Source organism: Anolis carolinensis, chromosome 5 (genome assembly GCF_035594765.1).
Source record: "Anolis carolinensis isolate JA03-04 chromosome 5, rAnoCar3.1.pri, whole genome shotgun sequence".
Lineage (NCBI taxonomy): Eukaryota > Metazoa > Chordata > Lepidosauria > Squamata > Dactyloidae > Anolis > Anolis carolinensis.
Genome location: NC_085845.1, coordinates 140,180,485 through 140,206,549, shown reverse-complemented (window position 1 = coordinate 140,206,549; position 26,065 = coordinate 140,180,485). Strand labels below are relative to the sequence as shown.

At 37.9% G+C, this 26,065-nt stretch overlaps 1 protein-coding gene across 2 annotated transcripts in view; it reads right to left on the bottom strand.

Annotated features, from left to right (window-relative positions):
* Positions 1-6,447: 6,447 nt before the first annotated feature.
* The window catches only part of tfec (transcription factor EC), a 34,291-nt gene continuing 14,673 nt past the window's right edge, over positions 6,448-26,065 (bottom strand). The window contains exons 4-8 of one of the 2 annotated variants that reach the window (XM_008111162.3): positions 24,576-24,690; positions 21,656-21,712; positions 17,639-17,714; positions 12,586-12,733; positions 6,448-10,056 (exon numbers count right to left, since the gene is read on the bottom strand). In XM_008111162.3, the coding sequence (XP_008109369.2) occupies positions 9,679-10,056; positions 12,586-12,733; positions 17,639-17,714; positions 21,656-21,712; positions 24,576-24,690 (774 nt within the window). In that variant the 3' untranslated portion in view covers positions 6,448-9,678. The remainder of the gene's footprint in view (positions 10,057-12,585; positions 12,734-17,638; positions 17,715-21,655; positions 21,713-24,575; positions 24,691-26,065) is intronic. The other variant, XM_062982408.1, reaches the window with a different exon arrangement.

Here is a 26,065-nt window from a genome sequence, read left to right as displayed (position 1 = left end):
TAAGCGTAGGTTCCACTAACTATTCCTAGTCAAAAATCTTGAAACCACATTCTGAATTTTCATTAGCCAGAGGAACCGGAATAAGAAGAACATTAAATAATTTTGACAAAACAATGATATAATAAAATAGCAGTAACAAAATAACCAAATGATATGAAACATCCTCCAGACAATGAAATAGTAAAACTAAAAAGCAGAAATAATCAATAACCCAAGTCTTATTGAGATTTTTTTGTAGTTCATAAAATTCTTGTTTCTTGGGATCAAAAGGTAGTGTCCAAAATGAGGACAAAATATATACATGTGTTTATATGTATGAGGGTGGGGGTCATTCTGTTTATCTTATTCTCATCCCATCTTTTTTAACACCATTTTTGAAGGGAGGCTTTTGAAGGCCCAGACAGTACTTTGGTGGGATTGGCATATGACAAGTCCCTCCCACCCCCATCTGTGACAAGGGGTGGAAGAACCTAAAAATAGGGTCTGCCCCCACAATGTCCTTCTTTTTCAACCTGCGTGGATGAGTTTCTAGAATGGTCACTCTAGCTTGGGAGGCTAGGAAAGCCTCCTCCCTCCCGAAGCTAGAATAGGGGATTCTCACTTGGTAATATACCCTGTGGTTTGGGAAGGAGCACCCCGGGATTGCATTCCACTTAAGACTAGCTGGGGCAAGCAAACAAAATTGATTGACCTCAGGGTTGAGGTGCTGGTCCAAGGTGGTTTGTGGAGGCATTAAGTGAAGTGTCACCTCTCCCTTGACTATACCCATCAGGTGAATTTAACATCCCTTTTTTCTGCAGTGAAATAAATAAATAAACATGTCAAATAATGGCCCCTTTATACAATATGTTTGTTGCCTGTCCTCTTATTTTGTGATAAGAGTTCAAAAATGCCAATGCTATACATCACAGCAGTATTCCTAGGCAGGAAACCAGCAAAACTTGAGATTATGTTGCATGGGATAGAGTTGTGGTGACTAAAACAGTTTGAGTCTTAGTCAGCATCCAAATCATAGGAAGTGAAATAGGAAAGAGATGATTTATGGAACATGCAGGGGCAGAAAGACTTGAGTATTCAACTCTTCCCAGGCCAGCACCTTCTGCTGTGGCCTCCTAAGTCTGACAGATTCCACCAAACATCTTATTAAGGTGCTGCTTTTGTGAGGATGAGCAAACACTCTTAAATAATGGATGAATCCTGAAGAGAGTCATGATTTGAGATGGTAGATGAAGAAGGTGTAAAATAATTTTAAAATATTAACAAATAATAATAATAATAATAATTGGGGGTTTTTTTGTTTTTTTGTAAGATTGTTGATGATCCCTCTGTCAACAATCTTACAAAAAACGAATCTCGGCTACCAAACATCTAAGAATTCTCACAAAATTTCACATTTGATGTACATGGATGACCTGAAGCTATATGGGAAAACGGAAACTGAAATCCAATCTCTGACCAACACTGTCCGAATTTTTAGCACTGATATCAACATGGTTTGGACAAATGTTCGACAGTGGCATTGAAGAAGGGAAAAATAATTGAAAGTGAGGGCATCAATATGCCCAATGGCCAAACAATAAGGTGTCACCAGCCAGAGGCCTATAAATATCTGGGCATATTACAGCTGACAACATCAAGCATGAACATGTGAAGACTGTGGTCAGTAAAGAATACACACAAAGGGTCAGAAAAATTCTCAAAAGCAAGCTCAATGGAGGCAACACCATCAAGGCCATAAACACCTGGGCCATACCTGTCATAAGATATACTGCTGGCATTATAAATTGGAGACAGGCGGAACTGGACAATTTGGACAGAAAAACAAGAAAACTCATGACCATTCATCATTCACTGCACCCTCACAGTGATGTTGACCGGCTGTATCTGCCTAGAAGATCAGGGGGCAGAGGACTCTTGCAAGTAAAACAAGCAGTCAAAGAAGAAGAACATGCCCTGGCAGAATATGTAAAACAAAGTGAAGAACCTGCTTTGATTGAAGTCAAAAATCAGAAACTCCTCAAAGCACAGCAGACAAAAAACCAGTACAAGAAAACCGCACTACAAACTAGAGCTGACAGCTGGCACAACAAAATACTGCATGGAAAGTTCCTTGACAAAATTGAAGGAAAAGCTGATAAAGAGAAGACCTGGCTCTGGCTCACGAATGGGACCCTGAAGAAGGAGACAGAAGGCCTGATCCTTGCAGCCCAGGAGCAAGCCATCAAAACAAATGCAATCAAGGCCAAGATCGAAAAATCAGCTGATGACCCAAAGTGCAGACTGTGCAAGGAAACCGATGAAACCATTGATCATATCCTCAGCTGCTGTAAGAAAATTGCACAGACAGACTACAAACAGAGGCACAACTATGTGGCCCAAATGATTCATTGGAACCTATGCCTCAAGTACCACCTCCCTGCAGTTAAGAACTGGTGGGATTACAAACCTGCAAAGGTTGTGGAAAATGAACACGCAAAGATACTGTGGGACTTCCGAATCCAGACTGACAAAGTTCTGGAACACAACACACCAGACATCACAGTTGTGGAAAAGAACAAGGTTTGGATAATTGATGTTGCCATCCCAGGTAACAGTCGCATTGAAGAAAAACAACAGGAAAAACTCAGCCGCTATCAGGACCTCAAGATTGAACTTCAAAGACTCTGGCAGAAACCAGTGCAGGTGGTCCCGGTGGTGATGGGCACACTGGGTGCCGTGCCAAAAGATCTCAGCCAGCATTTGGAAACAATAGACATTGACAAAATTACGATCTGCCAACTGCAAAAGGCCACCTTACTGGGATCTGCACGCATCATCCGAAAATACATCACACAGTCCTATACACTTGGGAAGTGTTCGACTTGTGATTTTGTGAAACGAAATCCAGCATATCTATCTTGTTTGCTGTGTCATACAACGTCGTTGTGTCAATAATAATAATAATAATAACAACAACAACAACAATAATAATTTATTTATATACCGCCCTATCTCCCGGATGGGACTCAGGGCGGCTTCCAATCATAAAAACAACACAAACATTACATAGCAACATAAGTAAAGGTAAAGGTTTCCCCTGACGTTAAGTTCAGTCATGTCTGACTCTGGGAGTTGGTGCTCATCTCCATTTCTAAGCCGAAGAGCCGGCATTGTCCATAGACACCTCCAAGGTCATGTGGCTGGCATGACTGCATGGAGTGCCGTTACCTTCCCGCCAGAGCGGTACCTATTGATCTACTCACATTGGCATGTTTCCGAACTGCTAGGTTGGCAGGAGCTGGAGCTAACAGCGGCCGCTCTGAGAAAAGCTCTGATAAAACCAGACATTATGCCTAGAAGTTAGAACTGTAAATGACAAAACTATAATTCCTTTCTCCCAATAGTATATGGATACCCAGTAAGGGTGGGGTGAGATTCCTAATTTTTTTCCCTTCATATCATGGCCTTGACAAAATTCAGGTACAGCCCTCTCCCATGGCAACTATTAACAACAAAAGTGAAGACACAGCAGTTCCACTTTCTCATGTATTTGGTCCTAGGACCAAATATTACAGTAGTGTACATCACACTCAGAGATTAGTGGGATTCTTCATACAGGCTCTATGCACATTCAGAATTAGGACAATCTAGACATGGGCAAACTTTGGTTTCCAAGTGTTTTGGACTTCAACTCCCACAAATCCCAGACAGCCAGTAAACAGTCTGGGATTTGTAGGAGCAGAAGTCCAAAACACGTGGAGGGCTAAAGTTTGCCCATGCCTGGGATAACCTAATGAAAAACCCTATGGAAATACTGCATATATGCACTGTAGATTCTGTCCCTGTAATCACAAACAAGTTTTATTTTCAGTTGTATTGGCACAAACTGGGCCAACTGCTTGCACTTGTGTTGATCATCCCAAACGTTTGCTGAAAATCCATGAAGACCATTGATATGATCTCATGTCTATGTACAGTCAGCCCCCGAAATTCATGGATGTTAGGGCATAGGATTCCCATGAAAGTGGAAAAAACATTAATATCTCTAAGCTCCCCAAACCTTAGCTCTGACCACATTTAACAAAAAAAAAGTACAGTACATATATATTATGTATGTGTGGCTTCCCAAACCTTTTAGTTTTCTTTATATTTTCTAGTATACAGAGTCATCTGCAATTTTCTATAGGAGACTGCAAAATCCCCATTTAATTATTGATGACAAACTCAAAAATAATCCACAAGTTGAGGTGCATCTAGTGAGAGTATGCTTCGTGAGAGAATTTTAATGTAACATATGTACAGTCGTCTCCCCTTACATGTGACATATGGAAATCTTGAACTAGACTAAGCATGATATTAAGTAAGCCATAGGTACGGCCACTCAGTAATAGCATATTTAGTTTTGTTGAAATGTATATTTTAAAGAAAATGAGCTTAATCTGTACAGAGTTTGGACGTGGTCACAGAAGAAGTGGTCAATGGCTCACTCACAGAGTTCCCTGGAGTCAGCTTCTGCCACTCTTACCATTAAGAACCTCAGAAAAAAGGCAATTTTTAAGTGAGAGCCTTATGAAGAAATTGACCCACAACCATTACCCCATCTGTAATATCCAGTATAGTCCCTGAGCCACAGTAACTGATAACATAAGAGGAGATATTCATATTATCCCTCTCCAGCTACTGAAATTTATTCATCCCTAGCTATATGGACAGGTGTGATGTGAATTTAGGAAGATTTGCAGTGGGTGCTAAGAATAACATTACAGGACATTCTGTACTTGAATTAATAATGCTCATTGGGTAAAAAATTCTCCTTAAATTTCAGACATAAATTAATATCTTTATATTATCTTAATAATGACACACCAGTGTCACATATGACCTCAATAAGAGCAATTGTCATTTTTAATGAAATCTGGAGGAAAAATCGAGTTCTTGTACAATATGAAGTATGTCCCTATCTCCTACTGTATATGCCTTCCCCATGAATCCTTAATGTTCGCTATACAATTGTTTTTCAGCACTCTTTTTCTCTGTAACCTAGCCTCTTATTCAATTATAATGCTTGGATGAGTCACATGCAATATTTCCAGTCCACTTTTCCTAGCTCATGAAACTTTTTAACGAAATGTTAGCATTTGCAGACACCAGATGTTTTGACATAAGGAGAAGCAATATGCAAATTTTAATCCATGCTGGGAACAATAGCCTGCAGGCACCTTTTTCTTATTACATGAATCATATACTTAACCACAATGTGGTGGATTTTATCAGAATCATCACCATCCTGAGCATTCTACACTTGTCGTGTAGTTGCCAATTAATGAAACTGATATAGATTTAAGTTGATAGGTATCAGTGAGTTAACCAATACCAGTTGGCATACTTCACTACTAGAGCATTCTTGATTAGATTCATAGCCATGACACTAATTAGCCCCTAAACTTCCCAGGTTTGTCTCTAATCAGCATTGCCTGTCAATACAAACTTTGCTGACGTCAGATCTGACTGCCAGGTTTTTTTTATTAATGTCATTGTTTCTAATCAGATAGGCAGCAAATAATGTTTTCTTAATGTGTACATTGTGATTGTATTGCTTCATGCTGTTTAACATTTAATGCCCCGGTTCCCCTATGTGATGATCATCCGTTGCCTTCAAACACACTAAAACGCTTTGCAGATTCTAGTCCCAAGTGCGTTGCCACGTGCCAGAGCCCAATTTTGTTTTCTAGTTCATCAGACTCCAAATTAACGGCAAAAGTGCTAATTAACCTCCACTGTTTGCAACACAATAATTAAAAGAGTTATAATGAAATAATTCTAAAGCAAATAAAGCTGATGTATAACTCTCTGATGTCTTCTTAAAATTTTAGTCATTTAAAATATGCAGAGAGACTACAAAGCTAAATTGCTAAATTGTATTCCTGTTTAATTGCTGCTCAGCATTCCATCGTAGACACAAGGAAGTAAACATATTCTCTAAAAAGGCATCACTTAGGATTAGGAACTTTAAACACTAACGCGCAAATCCTTGCTTAAATTCATTAAACATGGGTATCTCTCTGAGTGCCAAAGTGTTGTCTAATTATCCACTTTCTCAAATGTTTTACATCCTAAAGTACAATATTCTGTTTATCCTAGATTGTCTGGGGGAAAATCGTGTACATTGAAACAGTTTTGTAGAGTTTCTTCTTGAATTAACTGATAGCATCTGCCTCCTAGCAATTTTGGAACACTTTGAAAACGTTTGCCATAAATCAAAGCCTTTACAGCAGAAATAAACAGCAAGGGGGAGATGGTATTAAATATATGATGGGAGACTACTGGATCAGGAAGCCTTATAATGGATTCAGCATCTAGCCGTTGTTCAGAGTTGTCTCTGCTGTGTATCCTGTCAAATGTGCTTACCTGGTGTTACTATATTGTCTCGCCGGTTCAGTGTCAGCTTGAATAAAACAACTTCATGCAAACCATATAAAGACTTACTTTACTTCACAGTGGATAATTGTATTCCTGTTATAATAAACATAAATATGAGCCCATATTAAAAGTGGTTTAATAAAAGATCGCATAAGGATATGTAATAAAGCATACTTTGTTGCATACAGTCACTTAGAAAACAAGCAATTGTATTAACAGTGAAAAAATAGCAATTACTATAAAAATGACTCTACAGCCTCACAACAGCAATGTAAATGTCTTCACTGATCTAAAAGGCATAACATAATTTTAAATTACAATAATTTTACATTCCCCGTTTTATATACAGCCCTGTAACAGTCAAATGCATTATAATAACAGTGTTCTTATTAAGATTAAGTGACTGAATTAGTCTCAGTCCTTTATGCTATAAAGCAACAGCATTCTTCTTTTTCAGTGTTTTCATTTATTTAAGCATTTCATATCTACACTGCAGACCATAAAATACTTGAAGGTTTGGGTCTTTTTGTGTGTGTGTCCAAGGAGCATCTATATTCATTTCATAAATTAAACAAGATTGCAATATTTCAATTCCTCTTCTTTTTATATAATGATGAGTTTACTGCTTCAGGTATATGGGAGAAAGACGATGAGTCCTGAACTATTCGAGAAAAAGGGGGAAGGGTATCTATCCTTCCTGCTCCAATGAATATTATAGTGATAAGTTCCTATGGCCTCGCCGTATGAAGAGCACATGCCTATTATAAGACTTGATTAAAGCTGCATTGGAAGCCTTTTGGACATATTTCCTATAAATGACACTTGTAGCATACACTCAAATATTAATCCAGTCTACCTTCTTTTCCCATTCATGGAAACGTTCCATGAACTAAGATGGAAAACTCCATCTCCTTGCTATAAAAAAGCTCAATATGAGATCTCCCAGGGCTTGATCATGCGAGGTGCTGATTGTCAGTGAAATAACAAAATCCTGTAGCCAAAGGCACTATGCAGATACTTAACGCAATTTGCACAGCAATTATTTTTGAGATTGGTGTCAAACATGAGTATGACCAAACATGATTAGGGTTTTCCGCCTGCATTGGATAGCTGCCCTGCCAAATGCTTACCACATAATCCCAAAGTCAGAAGAATAGCCTGCCAGCATTTCATAATGGAAGTCCTTTACAAAAATGCAAATGAGCATTCAAAACATTGATGAATGAACACTGTACTGTCTGTTTCAGAAAAGCAAGTAAATTTGAGTTTTCCTTTAAAAAGTCAAGAGTGTTCAAAGTAATGACCAAGCACCTCCATAGAAATGGAAAGAGAAAAACATGTAGCTGGTTCATATTTAATTTCTATCTCTCCATTAAGGACTTGTCCACTGGTGTTTAAAAATAATGTGCAAGAGATTTCCGTGCAAAGTTAGGTCTAACTTTATATCTCTATTTCAATCTCTGTCGCACACACTCTTTCCTCTGTTCTTTTCACTTAACTTTTCTTTGAGCAAAGTTGGAAAAAATTTGTGCCAGCACCTTCCCTGACATATGATAGTATTTGATGTACAATTATTCTATTTGTTCACTCCAGGAACCCACAATACTCTCCAGAACCTTACTAGATACAAAAATGATGTGAGTAACCCATGCCCTCTTACTGCTAAATCTCAATTACTTCATCAATCTATATGTTTTGTGAAACTCCATTACAAGTGTATTACCACCATAAAGCATATAGTTACCCTAATAATCCGCTGCAATTCCAAGGTCAACTGGCTTCACCTTTCAGATAGTAAATCTAGATTAATAAAATATCAAAAGGAAGATTCTCTTTTAGACACTGGAATTGTCCCTCATCCTTGCTGCTTGTATATTGTCAGTACTGCAAAGTTTTAGCAAGGGTGACATATATTGTACCATTCAAAATACTCGGGAAGTATTATAAGATGGCAAAGTTAACAAGCTGTATTTCTAACATATTATTTCCCTGAAATTATCATCATTGGAAGGAAAGGGTTTTATAATCCCATTTTTTCTACCATCAATGATTAGAAGAAGGGCTTCAGCATTAGACCCGCTGCTTTTTGCACCCTTAAAAGTTGTAGAACACATAACCTTGAAATTGCAGGGATTCATTATTGCATACTTTCTTCTGATCTCTTTAATCCTTATAACTACCTCTCTTTGTTTTCCTTATATCTAACACTATCTGACATCTCCCAACAAAGAATTCCCCCAGGCAGGAAGCAGCCAGGCTTTGAAGCTGAAAGGCCATTCAATGCTAATCAAGGTGGCCAACTGCAACATTCACACTTGCTTCCAATAGACAAGAGTTCTTTCTCCCACCTTGGACATCCCACAGATACATAAACCTCAATTGCCTAGTTTCTAACAGACTTCACAACCTCTGAGGATGCCTGCTATAGATGTGGGTGGAACGTCAGGAGAGAATGCTTCTGGAACATCGCCATATAGTTTGAAAACTCACAGCAACCCAGTGATTCCAGCTATAAAAGCCTTCGACAACACAATGAAAGGGGGAAAAAATCCTATACTGAAAAACAGGATTTTTGGCACTGCAATTTGATCAGAAATTCCACAAAATTCCTGCTGGCAAACACCACACTTGGTAGGAGGATAATTTGTCTATGTCCCAACACTGAAGAAGCTACATATACTTATACATCCTTCAACACTGAAGTAAGCCAATAGTGAACTTCTGTAAAAATAGGAAAGCTATTTGCAGAGGCGTAAGATGAATAAGAGCCTTTCCTTTTTCGGAGATGGCAACAGGACAGCAGTGCTTCTTCCAAGATGGTGATGACTGGTTTATTCCCTTGGTATCACTGGAATAATGCTTTATATGCATATATAACTAACTCATCAGGAATGGTAATTATAAAATGTTATTTTAAAAAACACTACTTCGGAAGAACACCGCACACTAAAAAGGCGTTGTTTCGGGGGTAATATGAAGTAATAAATTGAAAAATTCCCTCCACCTTTTAAGTCACAATTTCACAGCCTATATGAAAAATCCCATTTCAGCCTGCTAAGCAGGGAATTTCTCCAAGCTCAGTTTTTCATTCCAGCTTTGATTTTCTTATGATGTACGCACCACTTTAAAGTGCACATTACAGAACTGGTTCCATTGACAATCGCTTACTGTTTCTTTACTTGAACTGAGCAGCAACACCATTCCAGCACCAAGGAAGTAAAAGCAAACAACAATCAACATTGGCAACAACAACAATGTAAGTATGGAGTCTTTCCTGTGTTATACATCATCACCGTCATCTGAACTAAAGCTGCTCCTTCGGCTGCTCCCCTTCGACACAGCAGGAGATACAGAAGATAGAAGTGGATCTGTCCCAAAAGGCGATATGGTGTCATCTAGCAATATTTTGTCCAATCTTTGTTCTTTCAAAGCTGCACTAAAAGACAAGTCTGTGAAGTGTGAGAGTGGGTCAGAAAAGGCTGCAACAGTGTCACCGAGGTCAGAGTGCAGCTCGTGAGCCACGGGAAGATGTTGAGAGTAGTCAACTGAATTCTCCTCTGGAAATGCTGGCTGTTTCATGACATGAGATGTCAAGTCTACAGTGCTGATAGAAGTCATGATGGGCAGGCCATGGGCTCGGGCTTGTATTTCTAGCTCCTGTGGTATGAGAGAAAAATATTTCAAAAACCACCCTCAAAGATTAGTCCTACAGCATACAAGACTAGGACAGAAGTAAAACCAAGACTGTGGAAGTAATGGGTTACAAACAATGCATCACTTGTGACAATTTCAAATACAATTGTAATTTAACAAGGTGCAATAAGGAGTAACATTTAAACTTTTGAAGTTGCTATAAAGATGTGGTTTCTTCGAGTGATAGGTATGACATAGCCTATAGTTCAAGCCCTATTTATTGCTGTATATTGCTCTGGGTTTTTTTTTTCTTTTAAGTAACTATTTCAGTTGCTTTTGCAAATGGGCATTGCCCATTTAAGTTCTTATTGTCGGTTATTTTGTCTGTTATTAAGTTTTGAGTTATGTTGCTGCTATATTGTTTCAATATGATTTGTCCTGGTGTAATGTGTTCTGAATTGTTTTCCATTTTTGGCATTGAATGTTTGCCGTACATGTTGGAAACTGTCCTGAGTCCCTGTGGGGAGATAGGGCAGTCTATAAATAAAGTTTATTATTATTAATTAGTATCACATAGTCATTTTTGTTTAAAAATCACGATACCTTAACTACTTGGAGGCTTTGGAATTTTATCTGTAACGATTACTTATTAAAGTTACTTTAAAGTTCTACATCTGATACAGTTTTGAGATCTATTTTGGCAGTCTACTTTATTATATATACACACACACACACATACAGTAGAGTCTCACTTATCCAACATTCGCTTATCCAACATTCTGGATTATCCAACGCATTTTTGTAGTCAATGTTTTCAATACATCGTGATATTTTGGTGCTAAATTCGTAAATAGAGCAATTACTACGTAGCGTTACTGCACATTGAACTACTTTTTCTGTCAAATTTGTTGTATAACATGATGTTTTGGTGCTTAATTTGTAAAATCATAACCTAATTTGATGTTTAATAGGCTTCTCCTTAATCTTATTATCCAACGTATTTGCTTATCCAACGTTTTGCCAACCCATTTATGTTGGATAAGTGAGACTCTACTGTATACATATATATTAGAGGCTGAGTTTTGTAACTTTTTTAAAAAGAGAAAATACACTAATTGCCCTCAGACATAATTGATAAAATACGCTTTATTGTTTTTAATGTTTCTAGGTCATCTAGTTGAGGTGCAAAAAGAAAATTATACAATTCTATTTTAATTGACTACTCTATAATGTTGAGTTCTGTGGAAATCAAACTCAGTGGAGCCCCCAGTGGCGCAATGGGTTAAACACTTGTGCTGCCAGACTGCTGCCTGAAAGCTTGGCAGTTTGAATCCTGGGAGCTGGGTGAGCTCCCATCTGTCAGCTCCAGCTTCCCATGTAGGGACATCCAGGCATCCCCTGGGCAACGTCCTTGCAGACAGCTAATTCTCTCACACCAGAAGTGACTTGCAGTTAAAACTTGAACAAAATGTTAGTTCGAACAATGGCTTATGAATTTCAAACGTTTGTATATGAACTCGACTTGTTTCCATAAACTTTAGTTAGACTAATCACAAGCAGGATGTAGACATGCAACTACTGAAGCTATTTATAATAGGCATGTGTATACATTAGTATGTGATCAACCCAAAACTGAACACTCTCAATCATATTTCATGCATATAGTATCATGCTATACATATTTACAAGAGAATAAATTTCATTGAATTCAATGGGCTGCGTAGACATTTATAGATTTCCACTTCTAAGCACCTAATTATAGCACACTCCTATGCTAGATTACATAAAATAAGCTAATTCCAAGTAAATAAGTATAACATTGTGGGCTTGGTTCCCCATTTAAATAGGTTATGCACACGAGTCAGCCAAAATTATGCCATTTGGAGTCACATTGATTTTAATGAGAGAGTTAAGCACATGCTTAATATCTTCCATTGTAATAAGCAACACTCCAAAATTCTTAAATTTAGATGGATTGTGCTTTGCATTAAGTCCTTAGAAGTGATGAGAAAATCCTGCTGGCATTTCTACTTGCTAATTATCTACCCAAATTCAAGAATGCTATCTAGAAGCCGGCCAGATACCTTCGCCAATTAAATATGTTGTAAATCATGTGCTCAGCAATAGAAAGCCACAGGAAGATGATGTGAGACTTAATTTAATATGGCTCACCATACCCCAAGGTAACACAATGTCATGGACATTTTTCAAATTATAAAGCAGTATATTGGAGTCTTGAGTGCTTAAAAAATATTTTAAACAAACAAATTATGTTCTTTTCCCCCTCTCTCACTAATATAAGTAGAAAATGTACACAATGACAATATGTTATCATGCTGTTATTCTTATTTTCTTGTTACAGAAAGTATTGCTGGCAAAACTAGTCTTCTAAAAGTAGGGATCTTAGTCTGAAATGCTTGTGGCTGTGTAACACTATTCGGGATGAAGTATTTAGACTAAGAGGAAAGATGATGCTAGACGAAATTTGAAGCTGGAGAGGTACATGAGAGGATAAAAAATTCTTGCCTTGAATAGATGCATTATTATACAAACCTGAATTCGAAGCAAGAGTCGCCTGTTAGCCTGTTCTAATTTCTTCTGTCTATGTTCTAATTCTCTGGCTCTTTGTTGTTCTTTTTGTAACCACTTGATATACTCCACTGATGCTTTTAAAATAGTTCCTTTGTTCCAGCGCATATCACTGTAGAAAGTAGAGATAACCTTTTCACAATTGTGCATGTCAGCAAAATTCATAAGAACGTACAAAATCTTTTACATTAATATGAAATAATGATTTACATGACCATTATTCACTCTTAGATATTATTGCTTCTGAATGGAAATTTTAATAGAATAGTTAAGAAGCCCTTATATAGTAAAATTAATCCCAGAATGAAAATAAGTGTCAAAAGGAAGTAATAAAGTGACTTTTTTGTGGGAGAGCTAAATGCAATATCATGATTCTACCATTACAGTTTTTATATTTTTAGTGAAAATTGCTTTTATTATTAACTCTAAGATGAAAATCTATGTGAAATATTTCCGTATTCATGAGGTGGGAAACATACATTACTGAGAATTTAAGCCAAATTTTTGGAAGATCCTTTCAAATATACTATTCTTGTTGCTTCATTTTCTAATGATATTGCTTTTATGCATACTTAACTAAAACCTCTCACCTAATTTTGGTTCTCACCACTGACAATGTGAATTTGTTGGTCTGTGTTTAATTGTTTGATTGTCTTTTGGTTTATGTTATTTTGTATTTTTATACGACATTGAATGTTTTCCTCTCTATATGTTGTAAGCAGCCCTGAGTCCCCACTGGGGAGATAGGGCAGAATAGAAATAAAGTATCATTCATTCATTCATTCAGTCAGTCAGTCATTCAATACATAGTGTACAAGCCTTCCATATCATACTATAAAATACCGTATATACTCGAGTATAAGCCAACCTGAATATAAGCCGAGGCACCTAATTTTATCACAAAATTGGGAAAACCTATTGACTCAAGTATAAGACGAGGGTGGGAAATGCAGCAGCTACTGGCAAATTTCAAAAATAAAAATAAATATAGATACTAATAAAATTACATTATTTGAGACATCAATAGGTTAAATGTTTTTGAATGTTCACATAAAATTGTAATTTATGAATAATAATAATAATAATAATAATAATAATAAGACTTTAATAAGATAAGACTGTCTAAGTCTGATATACTTGAGTATAAGCCGACCCGAACATAAGCCAGCCAGAATCCTCACTCGAGTATAAGCCGAGGGGAGCTTTTTCAGCCCTAAAAAGGGGCTGAAAAACTAAATTAATACTCGAGTATATACAGTATGCATTTATAATGCAACCAAATCCATGTTTTTATTATGACTATCATTTTATATTTTTATTATGTTTCGAATGTTAATTTTAATTTTTGTGTCTGTATGTTCTAATGTTATTTTATTTTAGTTTGCTGTCTTATCCATGCTTGGCCCCATGTAAGCCACCCTGAGTCCCTTCGGGGAGATGAAGACAGGGTATAAAAATAAAGTATTTTATTATTATTATTATTATTATTATTATTATTATTATTATTATTATTATTATTATTTATATCCAGAGGTTGCTCATGGATGTCCAGACGACATCCAGGGACCTCCCATTTGTAACTGAGGATGAAACCAGTTAATCCAGTTTTACCCTTCATTGCAAAAAGCTGTTGAATGCTCTGGGAGTTTTGGTGAAAGTTCAGACCAGTCTTGCAAGCTGGGTTTAGAGTGGACTAATGGACCATTTCTAATTTAAACTGGCCAGCTCTCCACACAGCCTGACATTATGTAATGCAGGCAAAATTTATTTATTATTTATTTTCAGTATTTATATTCCGCCCTTCTCACCCCGAAGGGGACTCAGGGCGGATCACATTACACATATAGGCAAACATTCAATGCCTTTTAACATAGAACAAAGACAAGACAAACATAGGCTCCGAGCGGGCCTCGAACTCATGACCTCCTGGTCAGAGTGATTCATTGCAGTGATTCATTGCAGCTGCTAGTTTGGGGCCATATCATTTCTCATGCTGCAGAAACTGGCCACATATCTCTGGAGTGCTCCCAGCCATTGTGTGTGACTGGGGAAAAAGTTGGGGGCAGTCCCTTCTTCTTGGTCACATAGGTGCTTTCACTGATGTCAAAGGTGCCATCAATGGCCAGGGATTCTCTGGAGATCTCTGACAGGCATGATCGTGCAGGTAAGGTGACATCCCTAAGAGGTTGAACTGTGTTCTGTCCAACTGATTGGTCTGGGCTCCACTCCCATGGCTCATGGCCAGAGCATCTGAATAGCTTCACAGAATCTGGGGCCAATCTGAATTTCTGTATCCATGTAGATGAGCCCTAAGAAAGGAGCCTGTGGCTTTTTAAAAGCACAGGGGCATTCTGGATACAAAAATGAATTGGTTTATTGCTGCTAAAGGGGTTAATTTTTTCTTCCCTTGGTCTCAGGAGCCCCCGGTGGCGGAGAGATTAAAGCCTTGTGACTTGAAGGTTGGGTTGCTGACCTGAAGGCTGCCAGGTTCGAATCCCACCCGGGGAGAGCACGGATGAGCTCCCTCTATCAGCTCCAGCTCTATGCGGGGACATGAGAAAAGCCTCCCACAAGGATGGTAAAAACATCAAAACATCTGGGCATCCCCTGGGCAACGTCCTTGCAGACAGCCAATTCTCTCACACCAGAAGCAACTCAGGTTGCTCCTGACACACACACAAAAAGGCCCAACATGACCCAAAAGGTGGGAGATGGCTCTGCTTATATAAAATTAATCAGCTGAACAACAGAACAGAAATAAAATGTAAAACAAAATGTAAACCTGTGACTACAACAATATCACTTCTCTTATTTTTACTATCTTTGGTGAATTGTGGTTTTCTTTTGTTCTGCTGAATGGCCAACGCAGCTGTTACTGTTGTGTGTTTTTGGCTAAATTTCAGACTGCATTTTTTGTAGCTGCACATTACATTTGCCAGCAGATACCTTTTTGGTTTCAGGGTTTTGAAAATAGAGGTGTGCATTACATTCAATGGCATGCTAGATTCGAGTAAATACAGTCATACAGTGAGTTTCCATGGCCAAACTCTGGACTCTAGAGTTGCAGTACAACACTCAAATCATTGCACCACACTATGCATTAATATATCACTGTACCACTAACGGTTCAGAGGAAGGCAAAGGCCCTCTGAATAAATGTTGTCAAGACACCATTGTGATAGGGTTACTTAAGGTCTGCATAAGTCTAAAATGACTTGAAGGCACAAAACAACATCACTAAAACTCTGCCATTTTGCTCATCTTAGGCTGATAGAAAGGCAAGGTTTGGGGGAGGGATCCTTAGTAAGGCCTATAATTGTATTAAGTTTGTCACTGGTGAGTTCGTTCAAAATAGCTTGTCAAACCAAGCTTGTACTTATGTTAGCCTCACACAGCTTTATATTGTTATCAAAATCCATAATTTAATCAAATGTTTCTCAGCTTGGAGGGGAGAAAAGGCTTAAGTGTCAACAGACATTACATTCAACATATCATGCAGGATTGTACAGAGGAGGAAATGAAAGGCATAATGTTTGTGTGTGTAACCACATGGGCATCACAATCATTTAGGCTCAGTTAAGCAGCTTTAGAAATCTGCAGATGAAAGCAGAGGCAGTAAATAATAAACTAAGTAGTTGATGTGAAAGCTACTTTAGGCATTTAAGCCACACTATTTACAACCCTATTTCCCAGTCCTATTGCAAGAGATACAAACGTATCATTCACTCAGGTTTAATTGTATTGGTACCTCAGAAGATTTGCCTGGTAGAAGTGGATAAAAGTGCCCATTTCACTTTCTGACTGTTTTCACCCCAACCCCTTTATCTAGATTATGTTTCTTCCATCTTGTTTCCACATTTGTTTGTAATTTTTTTAAAAGCCTGCCTGTAAATCTATTTGCAATTACATCTACTTATTTCTACATACAAACACATAGACCTTTTTGTGCATTTCCCCAATATACACATTACTTGTAGGCAGTTTCCGTTAATATATGCCTTTTTTAATGTAATTTTTCATAATTTCCATAATTTGCTATCAGTATTTCTTTTAATGTCGCATCAAACAATTTGGAGAAATGTAAAATCAAAAGTTAATTCTTGTTTTTGTATTAACTGAGGAAGAGGTTGCTTCATATTCATAAGTAAACTAATAAAATTCAATACAAAGTTGCATGATTATATATGATGTTTTTATAAGTGCTTACGTATAGAAAAATAGTCATAAATATTTGGAAAAGGTCAAAAATGTATTTCTCAAGTGATGATAAGTGTTACGGACTGATGAGGAACTTTGAGTTTGGGGTTTACCCTGTAAAAAAGTTGCACATGGACTTTTTGTACAGAAAACAGAATTTTCTGCACAGGCAGCAGCATTTTCTGAGTAGAAGATAAAATAATCTAAAATGTGGCCTTCAGTCTTCTGTAATCACGACCCAGCATTATTCTTAGCTTATAACCAATAAGTGCTAGTTACCTTATAACAGTGGTTCTCAACCTGGAGTCCCTAGATGTTTTTGGCCTTCAACTCCCATAAATCCTAACAGCTGGTTAACTGGCTGGGATTTCTGAGAGTTGTAGGCCAAAAACATCTGGCAACCCCAGGTTGAGAACTACTGCCTTATACAAAAGTAGACCTATAAAGTCGCCTAGTTGTTCTGATGTTTGCCAAAGGTCCTTGTTCCATGATACGTTTACTGGTCAGGCAGTACTGAGCAATGCTGGAATTAGGTAAAGTGGATACAGCTCTAAATGGCATTAGCAATGTAGTAAATTCTCCACCTTTCAGCTACAATGTTTAGACTGTTTTATCCAGTAGATTGGGGATAGATTACCAATAGAGTTTTCAAAAGACACAAACCCACAGACAATAATTTCCCAATGCCTGGCAGGAGAAAAATGGTATGAAACCTAACTATCCAGGTTAACTTTGACATTTAACAACTCTATTTTACTCTTTGCTCCATTCTTTGCATTTAAGATGTAGAAACAATGACAGAAGTGACAGCTGAACTCACGGATCATTAGACTTTGGGATAAGTGTGCCAAGCTCCTTGATCCGGTAATTAATGTTGTACCTTCTTCTTCTTTCAACTAGGAAAACAAGAGATGTAATGATAGCAGAATGTAACAAAATTGATATAATGTATTAGTAGACTGTGAAACAGTTATGTTCGTATCCAATGCTTTATGTTTCAAAACATCACAGTCACAACAAATACACCCACAACCTCTTCCACTCTCTGAAAATACTTGACTCCATGCTTACAACAAAATGACTATAATGCAATGGACAGGCCCAACCAAGAAGTTCTTCAGAATTATTTTCCACAGAGAGATGTAATGTAACATTAAGAAAAAATTTCTTGCATTAGGTCTTGGATCATAGCAAGATAAAATCAAATAACAGAATTTACTTAAAGGAAATAAATGATTAAAATGGATAAGGTTATACAGTGAGAAAAATACACACTTAAGACTTATAAAAATGAATAATTTCTAACACTGAGAAATTCTGAAACCATGGTAATGACAAAATGTCTACCTTTTCCCCTGAAAATAAGACAGTCTTACACTATTTTTCCTCAAGAAGACACACTATGGCTTATTTTCAGGGGATATCTTATTTTTATCAAGTACTAGCTTGGGGACCCAGCAGTGCCTGGGTTATTTGAAAAGGGCATCATTTGTCTTTGGATGTTATGTATTTTCAATTTGGAGTGGGTGAACTACAATTCCCAGAATCGTTGGTCAATCCTCCCCAAACCCTGCCAGTATTCAAAGTTTTGGGTCTGTGTACCAAGTGTGGTCTAGATCAGTCGTTGACTGGTCATCTCCTGGATGCAGTGCTCTGTGGATGGGGATGAAGTACTACAACTCCCAGATTTCCGGGGCAATTGTCTCGAAACATCTGTCAGTATCCACAGCAGGCTATGTTGAGTCTGTGTGCCAAGTGTGGTCAAGATCCATCATTGGCTGGGTTCTGTAGTCTTTGGATATAGGTGAACTACAACTCCCAAAATCAAGTCCCATTCCCACAAACCCCTGCAGTATGTTCAGTTGGTCATAAGGCTTCTATGTGCAAAGTGTGGTCCTAGTCCATTGTCAGTGGGGGTCACTGTTTCTCTGGATGCAGGTGAACTATAAGTCCCTCTTCCCCAAACTTGTCCAATATGTTCTATTAGTTATGGGGGCTCTGTGTGCCAAGTGTGCTCCTGGTCCATCATTGGTGGGGTTCAATTGCAGGTGAACTATAAATCCCAGTACCTACTACTCCCATATGTCCAGGCCAATTCCCCTCCAAACCGACCAGTATTCAAATCTGAGCATATCAGGTATGCATGGCAAGTTTGGCCCAAACTCATCATTGTTTGGGTTCATAGCATTCTGGGTGTAGGTGAACGATAACTCCTCTAAATTCCCCAGTAGGAATCACAGTGCTCTGACTTGATGCAGGGTGAACAACAACTTCCACCATGTGGAGTCAATCCCACAAACTCCTCCAGTAAATTTAGTTGCTGCTCAGTTCTGCTCTGTTTGTTATGCAGACAGATTTGAAAGGGAAGGGCAGTGGGCGGGGTCATGCAAATTCCACACCAATGGAGAACCCTGGGATGCCTGCCTGTGGTGGAGGAAAATACACGATCTAGGATGAAATGATCCCCAAATATAAGCATTCCTTGGGTGGTGGGCCATAGTGTTTCGGGAGGACATTGGCAGGGGTTGGGATACATGTTCATGGTGCTCGCTGTAACCGCAATGTCAGTGGACGGGAGTGACTTGGTGGCTCCACAGCATTGGAAACTATAGCCTGTTTGTGGAGGCCAGAGGCTGTCTGTGTGAGCAGACAGCCGTGCCACATACACACATACGGGTTTTCACTTTTATTATGGATATAGATGGTACAAAAATCTGCATCTTTCTGAAACTTTTCCCCTATCCTCTGGTGTTTGTGTGGCATGAGAGACCCATAGACTGTTGCTGGTCAGTCCTGGGGAGCAGCAGCTTTACTGGTGCTTGTGGGGGTGGGGGGTGAGAGAGCCACAAACTGTTGCTGGTTGGTGCTGGGGGAGAGAGACTCACAGTGCTGAGTAAAATGGCAGCCACAGCTTTAGTTCTTCCCTCTGAGGACACACAATACCAAAAGCAGAGCATCTTGCTCCTCACTTCACTGAGAAGACTTTTACTTTCACTTTCTATGTCTCTCTCTATGCCTCAGCTAGCAACTCACACAGACGGGGGAGCCGACCTTATACGCTGCATAGCCACACCTATCACTATGTCTTATTTTCAGGGTATGGTTTTTATTACACAAATGCTTTCAAATCCTGCTACAGCTTATTTTATGGGTATGTCTTATTTTCAGTGAAACAGGGTAGTACTGGAAAAGATGGACCCAACCAAGAAGTTTTCAGAACTTTTTTTAGGCAGAATATATTCCTGTGTTCTTTTCTATGAATTAAAAATACCCTCCCATAAATAAATCTTAGCAAAGGCACAGCTCAGACATAAACTAAAATTGCAGTGTTTGGGACACTGTGAAAAAAATGCTTGGAATTTATAGCTGTGCTCAGTTTTGTTTTAAGAAACTCATGCAGCATGAATATATGTATAAACTAAGACTTAATCCCATTAAAACCAGTGGGAGTAATGCACAACCCAATTAAATTAATATCATAAGATCAATCCACGCTTCATCTCAGTACACTGGCCTCAAATAAAGCAGGAAGCATTTAGAAGTATAGAATTTGGCAGGTGAAATGCACCATAAGCCAGATTGAGTTCGACCCTTGGATATTTTTCACGTGCACTATTGTTAAGCTATGTGTTACCGAACATTTCATTTTTCCTGCCTAAATAATGAATGTTAAAAATCATTGTATTCATTTTGTACTAGCTCTCCAATCTGTCTCTATTTTGAATCCTGATTCTATCCTCAAAGGTATGTGGTCCCTGGCCCCTAGTTGGTGTTACAGTAGAGTCTCACTTATCCAAGCTAAACGGGCTGGCAGAAGCTTGGATAAGCGAATATCTTGGATAATAAGGAGGGATTAAGGAAAAGCCTATTAAACATCAAATTAGGTTATGATTTTACAAATTAAGCATCAAAACATCATGTCATACAACAAATTTGACAGAAAAGGTAGTTTAATACACAGTAATGTTATGTTGTAATTACTGTATTTACGAATTTAGCACCAAAATATCACGATATATTGAAGTCATTGACTACAAAAATGGCTTGGATTATCCAGAGGCTTGGATAAGTGAGGCTTGGATAAGTGAGGCTCTACTGTATCTGCAAATTCAGTAAGCCTGTTTAGCTCACATTTTACCAATTTATTGGGAGAACTCATACCTTAGAGGCAAAAATCAGGATTCAAAATTATTGTGACAGGTTGGAGAGCCAGTAATTGGCAATAAAATCAAGCTAAACCACATCTATAGCTTGAATCCATGGCTCTGGATATTAGATTTTGGAGCAGCAGAAAACAAATTTCCTCTATATTCAATATGGCAACCTTTTAAATACTCAGACCATGTCACCTGTCAGCCTTCTTTTCCCCAAGCTAAACATACCCAGGTCCTTTAGCCATTCCTCATAGGGCTTGGCCTACTAATCTTCGATCATTTTAGTTTCCCTTCTCTGGGCATGTTCCAGCTTGTCAATATCCTTCTTAAACTGTGGTGCCCAGAACCGGACACAGTATTCCAGGTGAGATCTGACCGAAGCAGAACAAAGAGGCACCATTACTTCCCTCGTTCAAAACGCTCTACTCCCTATTGATGCAGCATAGAATCACAAATAGAATATATTTTATTTATTTCAGTGGGCCTATACCAAATCTTATAAAATACATATCCAATCCAATGTATAACTGCTGGTGTCAAGGCAAGAACTGTGTGGATTCTTATACTGTGCTTTATCACCAGAAATTCTTTTAACTACTCTTTTTTTGCCTCTATAAACACAAAATTTCACGCACTGCTCATAAAATAATAATTCATGTCAGGAAAGTATGAAGCATACTCACTGAGATTGTGGTTATCCTTTTTTTGTCTCTCCTTTGCCATTGCTCGTGTATCTGTTTCTGACAGAAAGCGAAAACCACTTAGTCTTACAGCATTAACTCCAGAGATGTCCTCGGGTTAGGATGGGCCTTTTTCATTGCACAATGTCTCAAACAAGTTTTCAGTCATTTTATGAATTTTTTCAATTTACAAAACATGATTTTGCCACATCCTGCATTTCCCTATTTGCAGTTTATAGCTTGTCCTTTCAAGGCATGTGCTCTTTAAAAAATGGCATCATGCATTTTTAATTTTCAGAAACTGAAAAAGGAGAACATCATATTTAGCAATTTTCTAATTTGCTGTTCTTTGCATTGGGAATGGGGAAAACTTTAGATAACAGTCTAAAGTGAAATTGAGTTCTCCTTCCCATCAAGCAAGAGATAATCAGATTTCAAAATACGCATGTAGGGGGTAGGGAGGAGAGAAAACTCCCTCTTTGTTCCTTTTGCATAGCATTGATAAATGGTACATGGTTGTTAGCATTCTTTGGATTAATTGAATGTAACTTTTAAAGTTGTTAATCCATTAATACGGATTTTCAATGAATAGATGCATTGTGAACCTTTGAGAGAGTCATTTGTGGCAACCTGGAACAAATTTAATGGATGATAATTTATTTATGTCATTGGTCAGAAGCCAAAATGTGTACAAATCTGCTATGTTTCCTACAGTAATTAGGTTTGTTAGCAGCATAATGTCCAGAAAAACTGCTAGTTATAACATGCCCAGCTTCATAGTACTGCCTCATCATTTACCACATCACTCACTGCAAGAAGGCAGGGCAAGACCCTGAAAAGTCAAGTGAGAAAATTATACATTTGGGGACATATCTGAAAAACAATAAGATGTAAAATATTTACTTGTTTTCTCTCCTGACTTTCTCTTCAAAATCAAAATGATTTTCATAGGGGACTGAGAATAGACTGACAGCATTTTTTCATCTCTAGTCTACATGTACATGGCAAACTACATATGAAATTAACCCAACTTAATTGTATCATCATTCATTATTAGCCAGATATTATATGCTGTGTTTTTCTCCAATGAACTGAAAGTAATGTACATGGTTCTCCTCCCCACCCCCCACCTTCATCCTACCAACGATCCTGCAAGGAAGAGAGAAAGTAATCTGGGATCAGATCCTGGGATAAAGGGCAGTGTGGAAGGCCCTAAAGTTGTCTCTTTCTCTTAGACCAAAAACAAAATCGAAACGGATCCAGATAATCGGTCTCATCCAGAAACCCTTGGGGCCGGGTGGCAACCAGTTTGTCCAAAAAAAAAAAATCAAAAATGGAAACTGGCAGTAATTATTCAATTATTGCTGTTGTGATGTGCCTTCAAGTTGTTTCTGACACATTTTCTGGAGCTGAGAGTGTGTTATGATTCATCCAGTGGCTTTCCATGGCTGAATGGCAAATAAAAATCTGGTCTCCAAAGCTGTAGACCAATGCTCAAATTACAACACCATTCTGGACCTCGCTTATCCAGTATAATGGACTTTTTAACAACTTTAGGTATGATAGAAAGGCACTGAACAATCCCACTACAGACCCTGTATTATCTCATTATTTGTTGCTACATTCTACCTACAGCTTACTTACCTTTTTTTATTGACACCCGGGTCTGCTACCTATAGTAACTCTTTGAAGCCCACCTCACAGCTACCTCCCTTTTGTCTTTGTTCACCATAACCCTGACATTCTAAAATTCTCTCTTTTCACCTCCCATAGATGTTGATTGTCTGATTCCTGATTTATTATTTTCCATTTGTTTTCTTTATTGGTTGCTTGGTAATAGAAAGGGGGAATCATCTTATCTTCCACCTCATGAGGCAAAAGGGCTTGGATGAGCCTTTATCAGAAGTTGATTTCTAAAGTTGGAGTATATTGGAATGTTTGTCTTGGTTTGTATTAACCACAACTCATTATGCATTGTATGGGAGATCAAGGCATATCAGTTTGTTTAGGGATTATGAGTTGGAAGATCTAGGTTATAGTCTTCACAGCAGTTCACATGTTAATCTTAGTTCTCTCATACACTCTCAACCTGATCTATCTGATAAGATTATTTTGGGGATAAAGTAGAGTAGAACTGTCTACACCACCTTGATTTCATTGGTGGAAAAGACAGGAAGAAGTAAAACAGGCTATAAATTAACCTAATAAAATAAAGAAATCAATAACATATAGAAGTTAATACTGGAAGATATATGGAGAAACATGGCAACTGAGCTCTGGTTTTCATGATCACAGAAACTTTAGTATTGACAAATTCTATAGAACAGCATAGACTTTGATAATTTGGTCCATAACTTTGCAGAAGCAAAAGGAAGGATGGCTCATTTCTAAGATAAGAAACTCTACTACAACACTTCTTTAAGTAGCAACAGTACATATGTCAAAACATATCCATCTTTTCCACATTAGGGCACATAGAATATTTATATATGTGTGGATGGGGAGAGACAGTGACAAAGTAAGATTTTTATATTTTATGTCTTATTCTATTATCTAGTCATTTTTTTATTTTCTATACCACTACTCCTCCAATAGCTCACACATATGCTCAAAGAAGGGTTCATTTTTTAATGGCTCCAGCTTCCCTACTCTCTTGACTAGATTCTGTATGTGTGTGTTTCTGGAAATGGGGAGAACTGGTCGGATGAAACTCAGAGCAGATATATTCACCTTTGCCACTGGTGCACTGGCTGGATTTCCCCCAGAATTCCCCTCTACAAGGCAAGGCGTGCAAAAGGGACTTTGTGTGTATGTGAAAGGGTAGCCGGTGTTCATCCTTACATCACAAATAGCCATTTCCAAAGAGAAATACTGTTATTTTCAAAATTTTAAAAATTGTGCCGACATCTCAGAAGTAGATTACCTGGGAGTTCTCTTTTAACTGGCAAACTAGATGAGCAGGAAGTATTAGCAAGACCCATATTAGCAGCTGGCATTCCTTGGTCACTGTTGTATATGTCCAGAATGCTACTTGAAAGCTTCAAGGAAAAGGGAGAGAGAAAAAAGAAAGGTGGTGTGAAAGAAGCAGAATAAATTCATGATCTGTAAAGTGAAAAGCATATGTAGATACTTAAGAACAAAATTCCTTTTCAGATGCGTATTCATGCCTTAATCGCAGCGGGAGCTACAAATATGCATCTAAAGGCAGACTTCACCCTTATCTTGTATAAAATAAAATTAAATGTTAAGGGTCAAAGACTGCCATTGTTCCACATGCAGAAACTTGAGTGAGGCTGATGTGAGTTTTATATGCAGAATGATGCCTGGTTATGTCCCCCAATGTCTGGTTTTGAATTAATGCCATAGCATATTTTCCAATAACAGGATTACTGCAACTACACTTCAAATATGAGTTAAGTTGAAAGGGAAAATAACCTTGCTGATCTTACCTGGGACCCAAGTGGATTCTTAACTATATCCCTGAACTTAAAATGCATTTCTCAAATTGTTTATGCTTCATACAGCATTCAAAGGAAGAGACTTGGCAATGCAAAACACCTGAAAACGAGACTGGACAGAGCACTGGAGACTATGCTGTGGGCAATTGCCTTACAAGGGCACAGGGATAAATTAGAAAATTTGTTCTACGTCTGCTATGCATGCCTAGATTTTGTAACAGGCCCTGAACTGGTTCATTCATTTCTAATGTGTAATATGTAAAATCTCCAAACAGCTGCGTGCATTTTGTAGATATTACTCTGGGTTTTCTAAATAATCTCTGAATGTACAGTGTCCTTGGATTTATATAATCCAACACAATATGAAAACATGGCTCATAAAGAAATTCTAGACATAACAACAGTTTTAATACCTGAAATTTCTCTTTCCACATACATAGACTCCATAACACAACAATATTTCGAAATCCATCCAGAATTTTGAACTTGCTACATATATCCTATAGTTGGCTGACAGATGTCATAGATACCTTATCAACCATCCCTTGTCCTGCAGTCACATTTTAGTCATTGTTCTTGGGTAAAATGGAAAGGGTGTGAGACTGGGCATGGATCATTTCCAAGTATGTAAACAATATGTTGTCCACCTCAAATAATGTACATATGTTTCATATTACCTCCTAGTCTTGTGTTCTTTCTGTCAAATTGTTTTCTAATCACAATGGCAACTGGGAATTTTGTTCAACTATTCATGATAATGGAAACTGGCTACAACTACATTGTAACAATGATCGCTATCTAAATTCTGAGAATCTAGATCCATTTGGAAACCTCGTATGGTTTTAGGTCCAGTCAGATTCAGAACATTTTCATTTTTTTATTAATGCAGATAGATTATAAATCATGTTCAGAATTTAGTCCAGTATTACTCAAGAACAAGCTATACTTAATATTT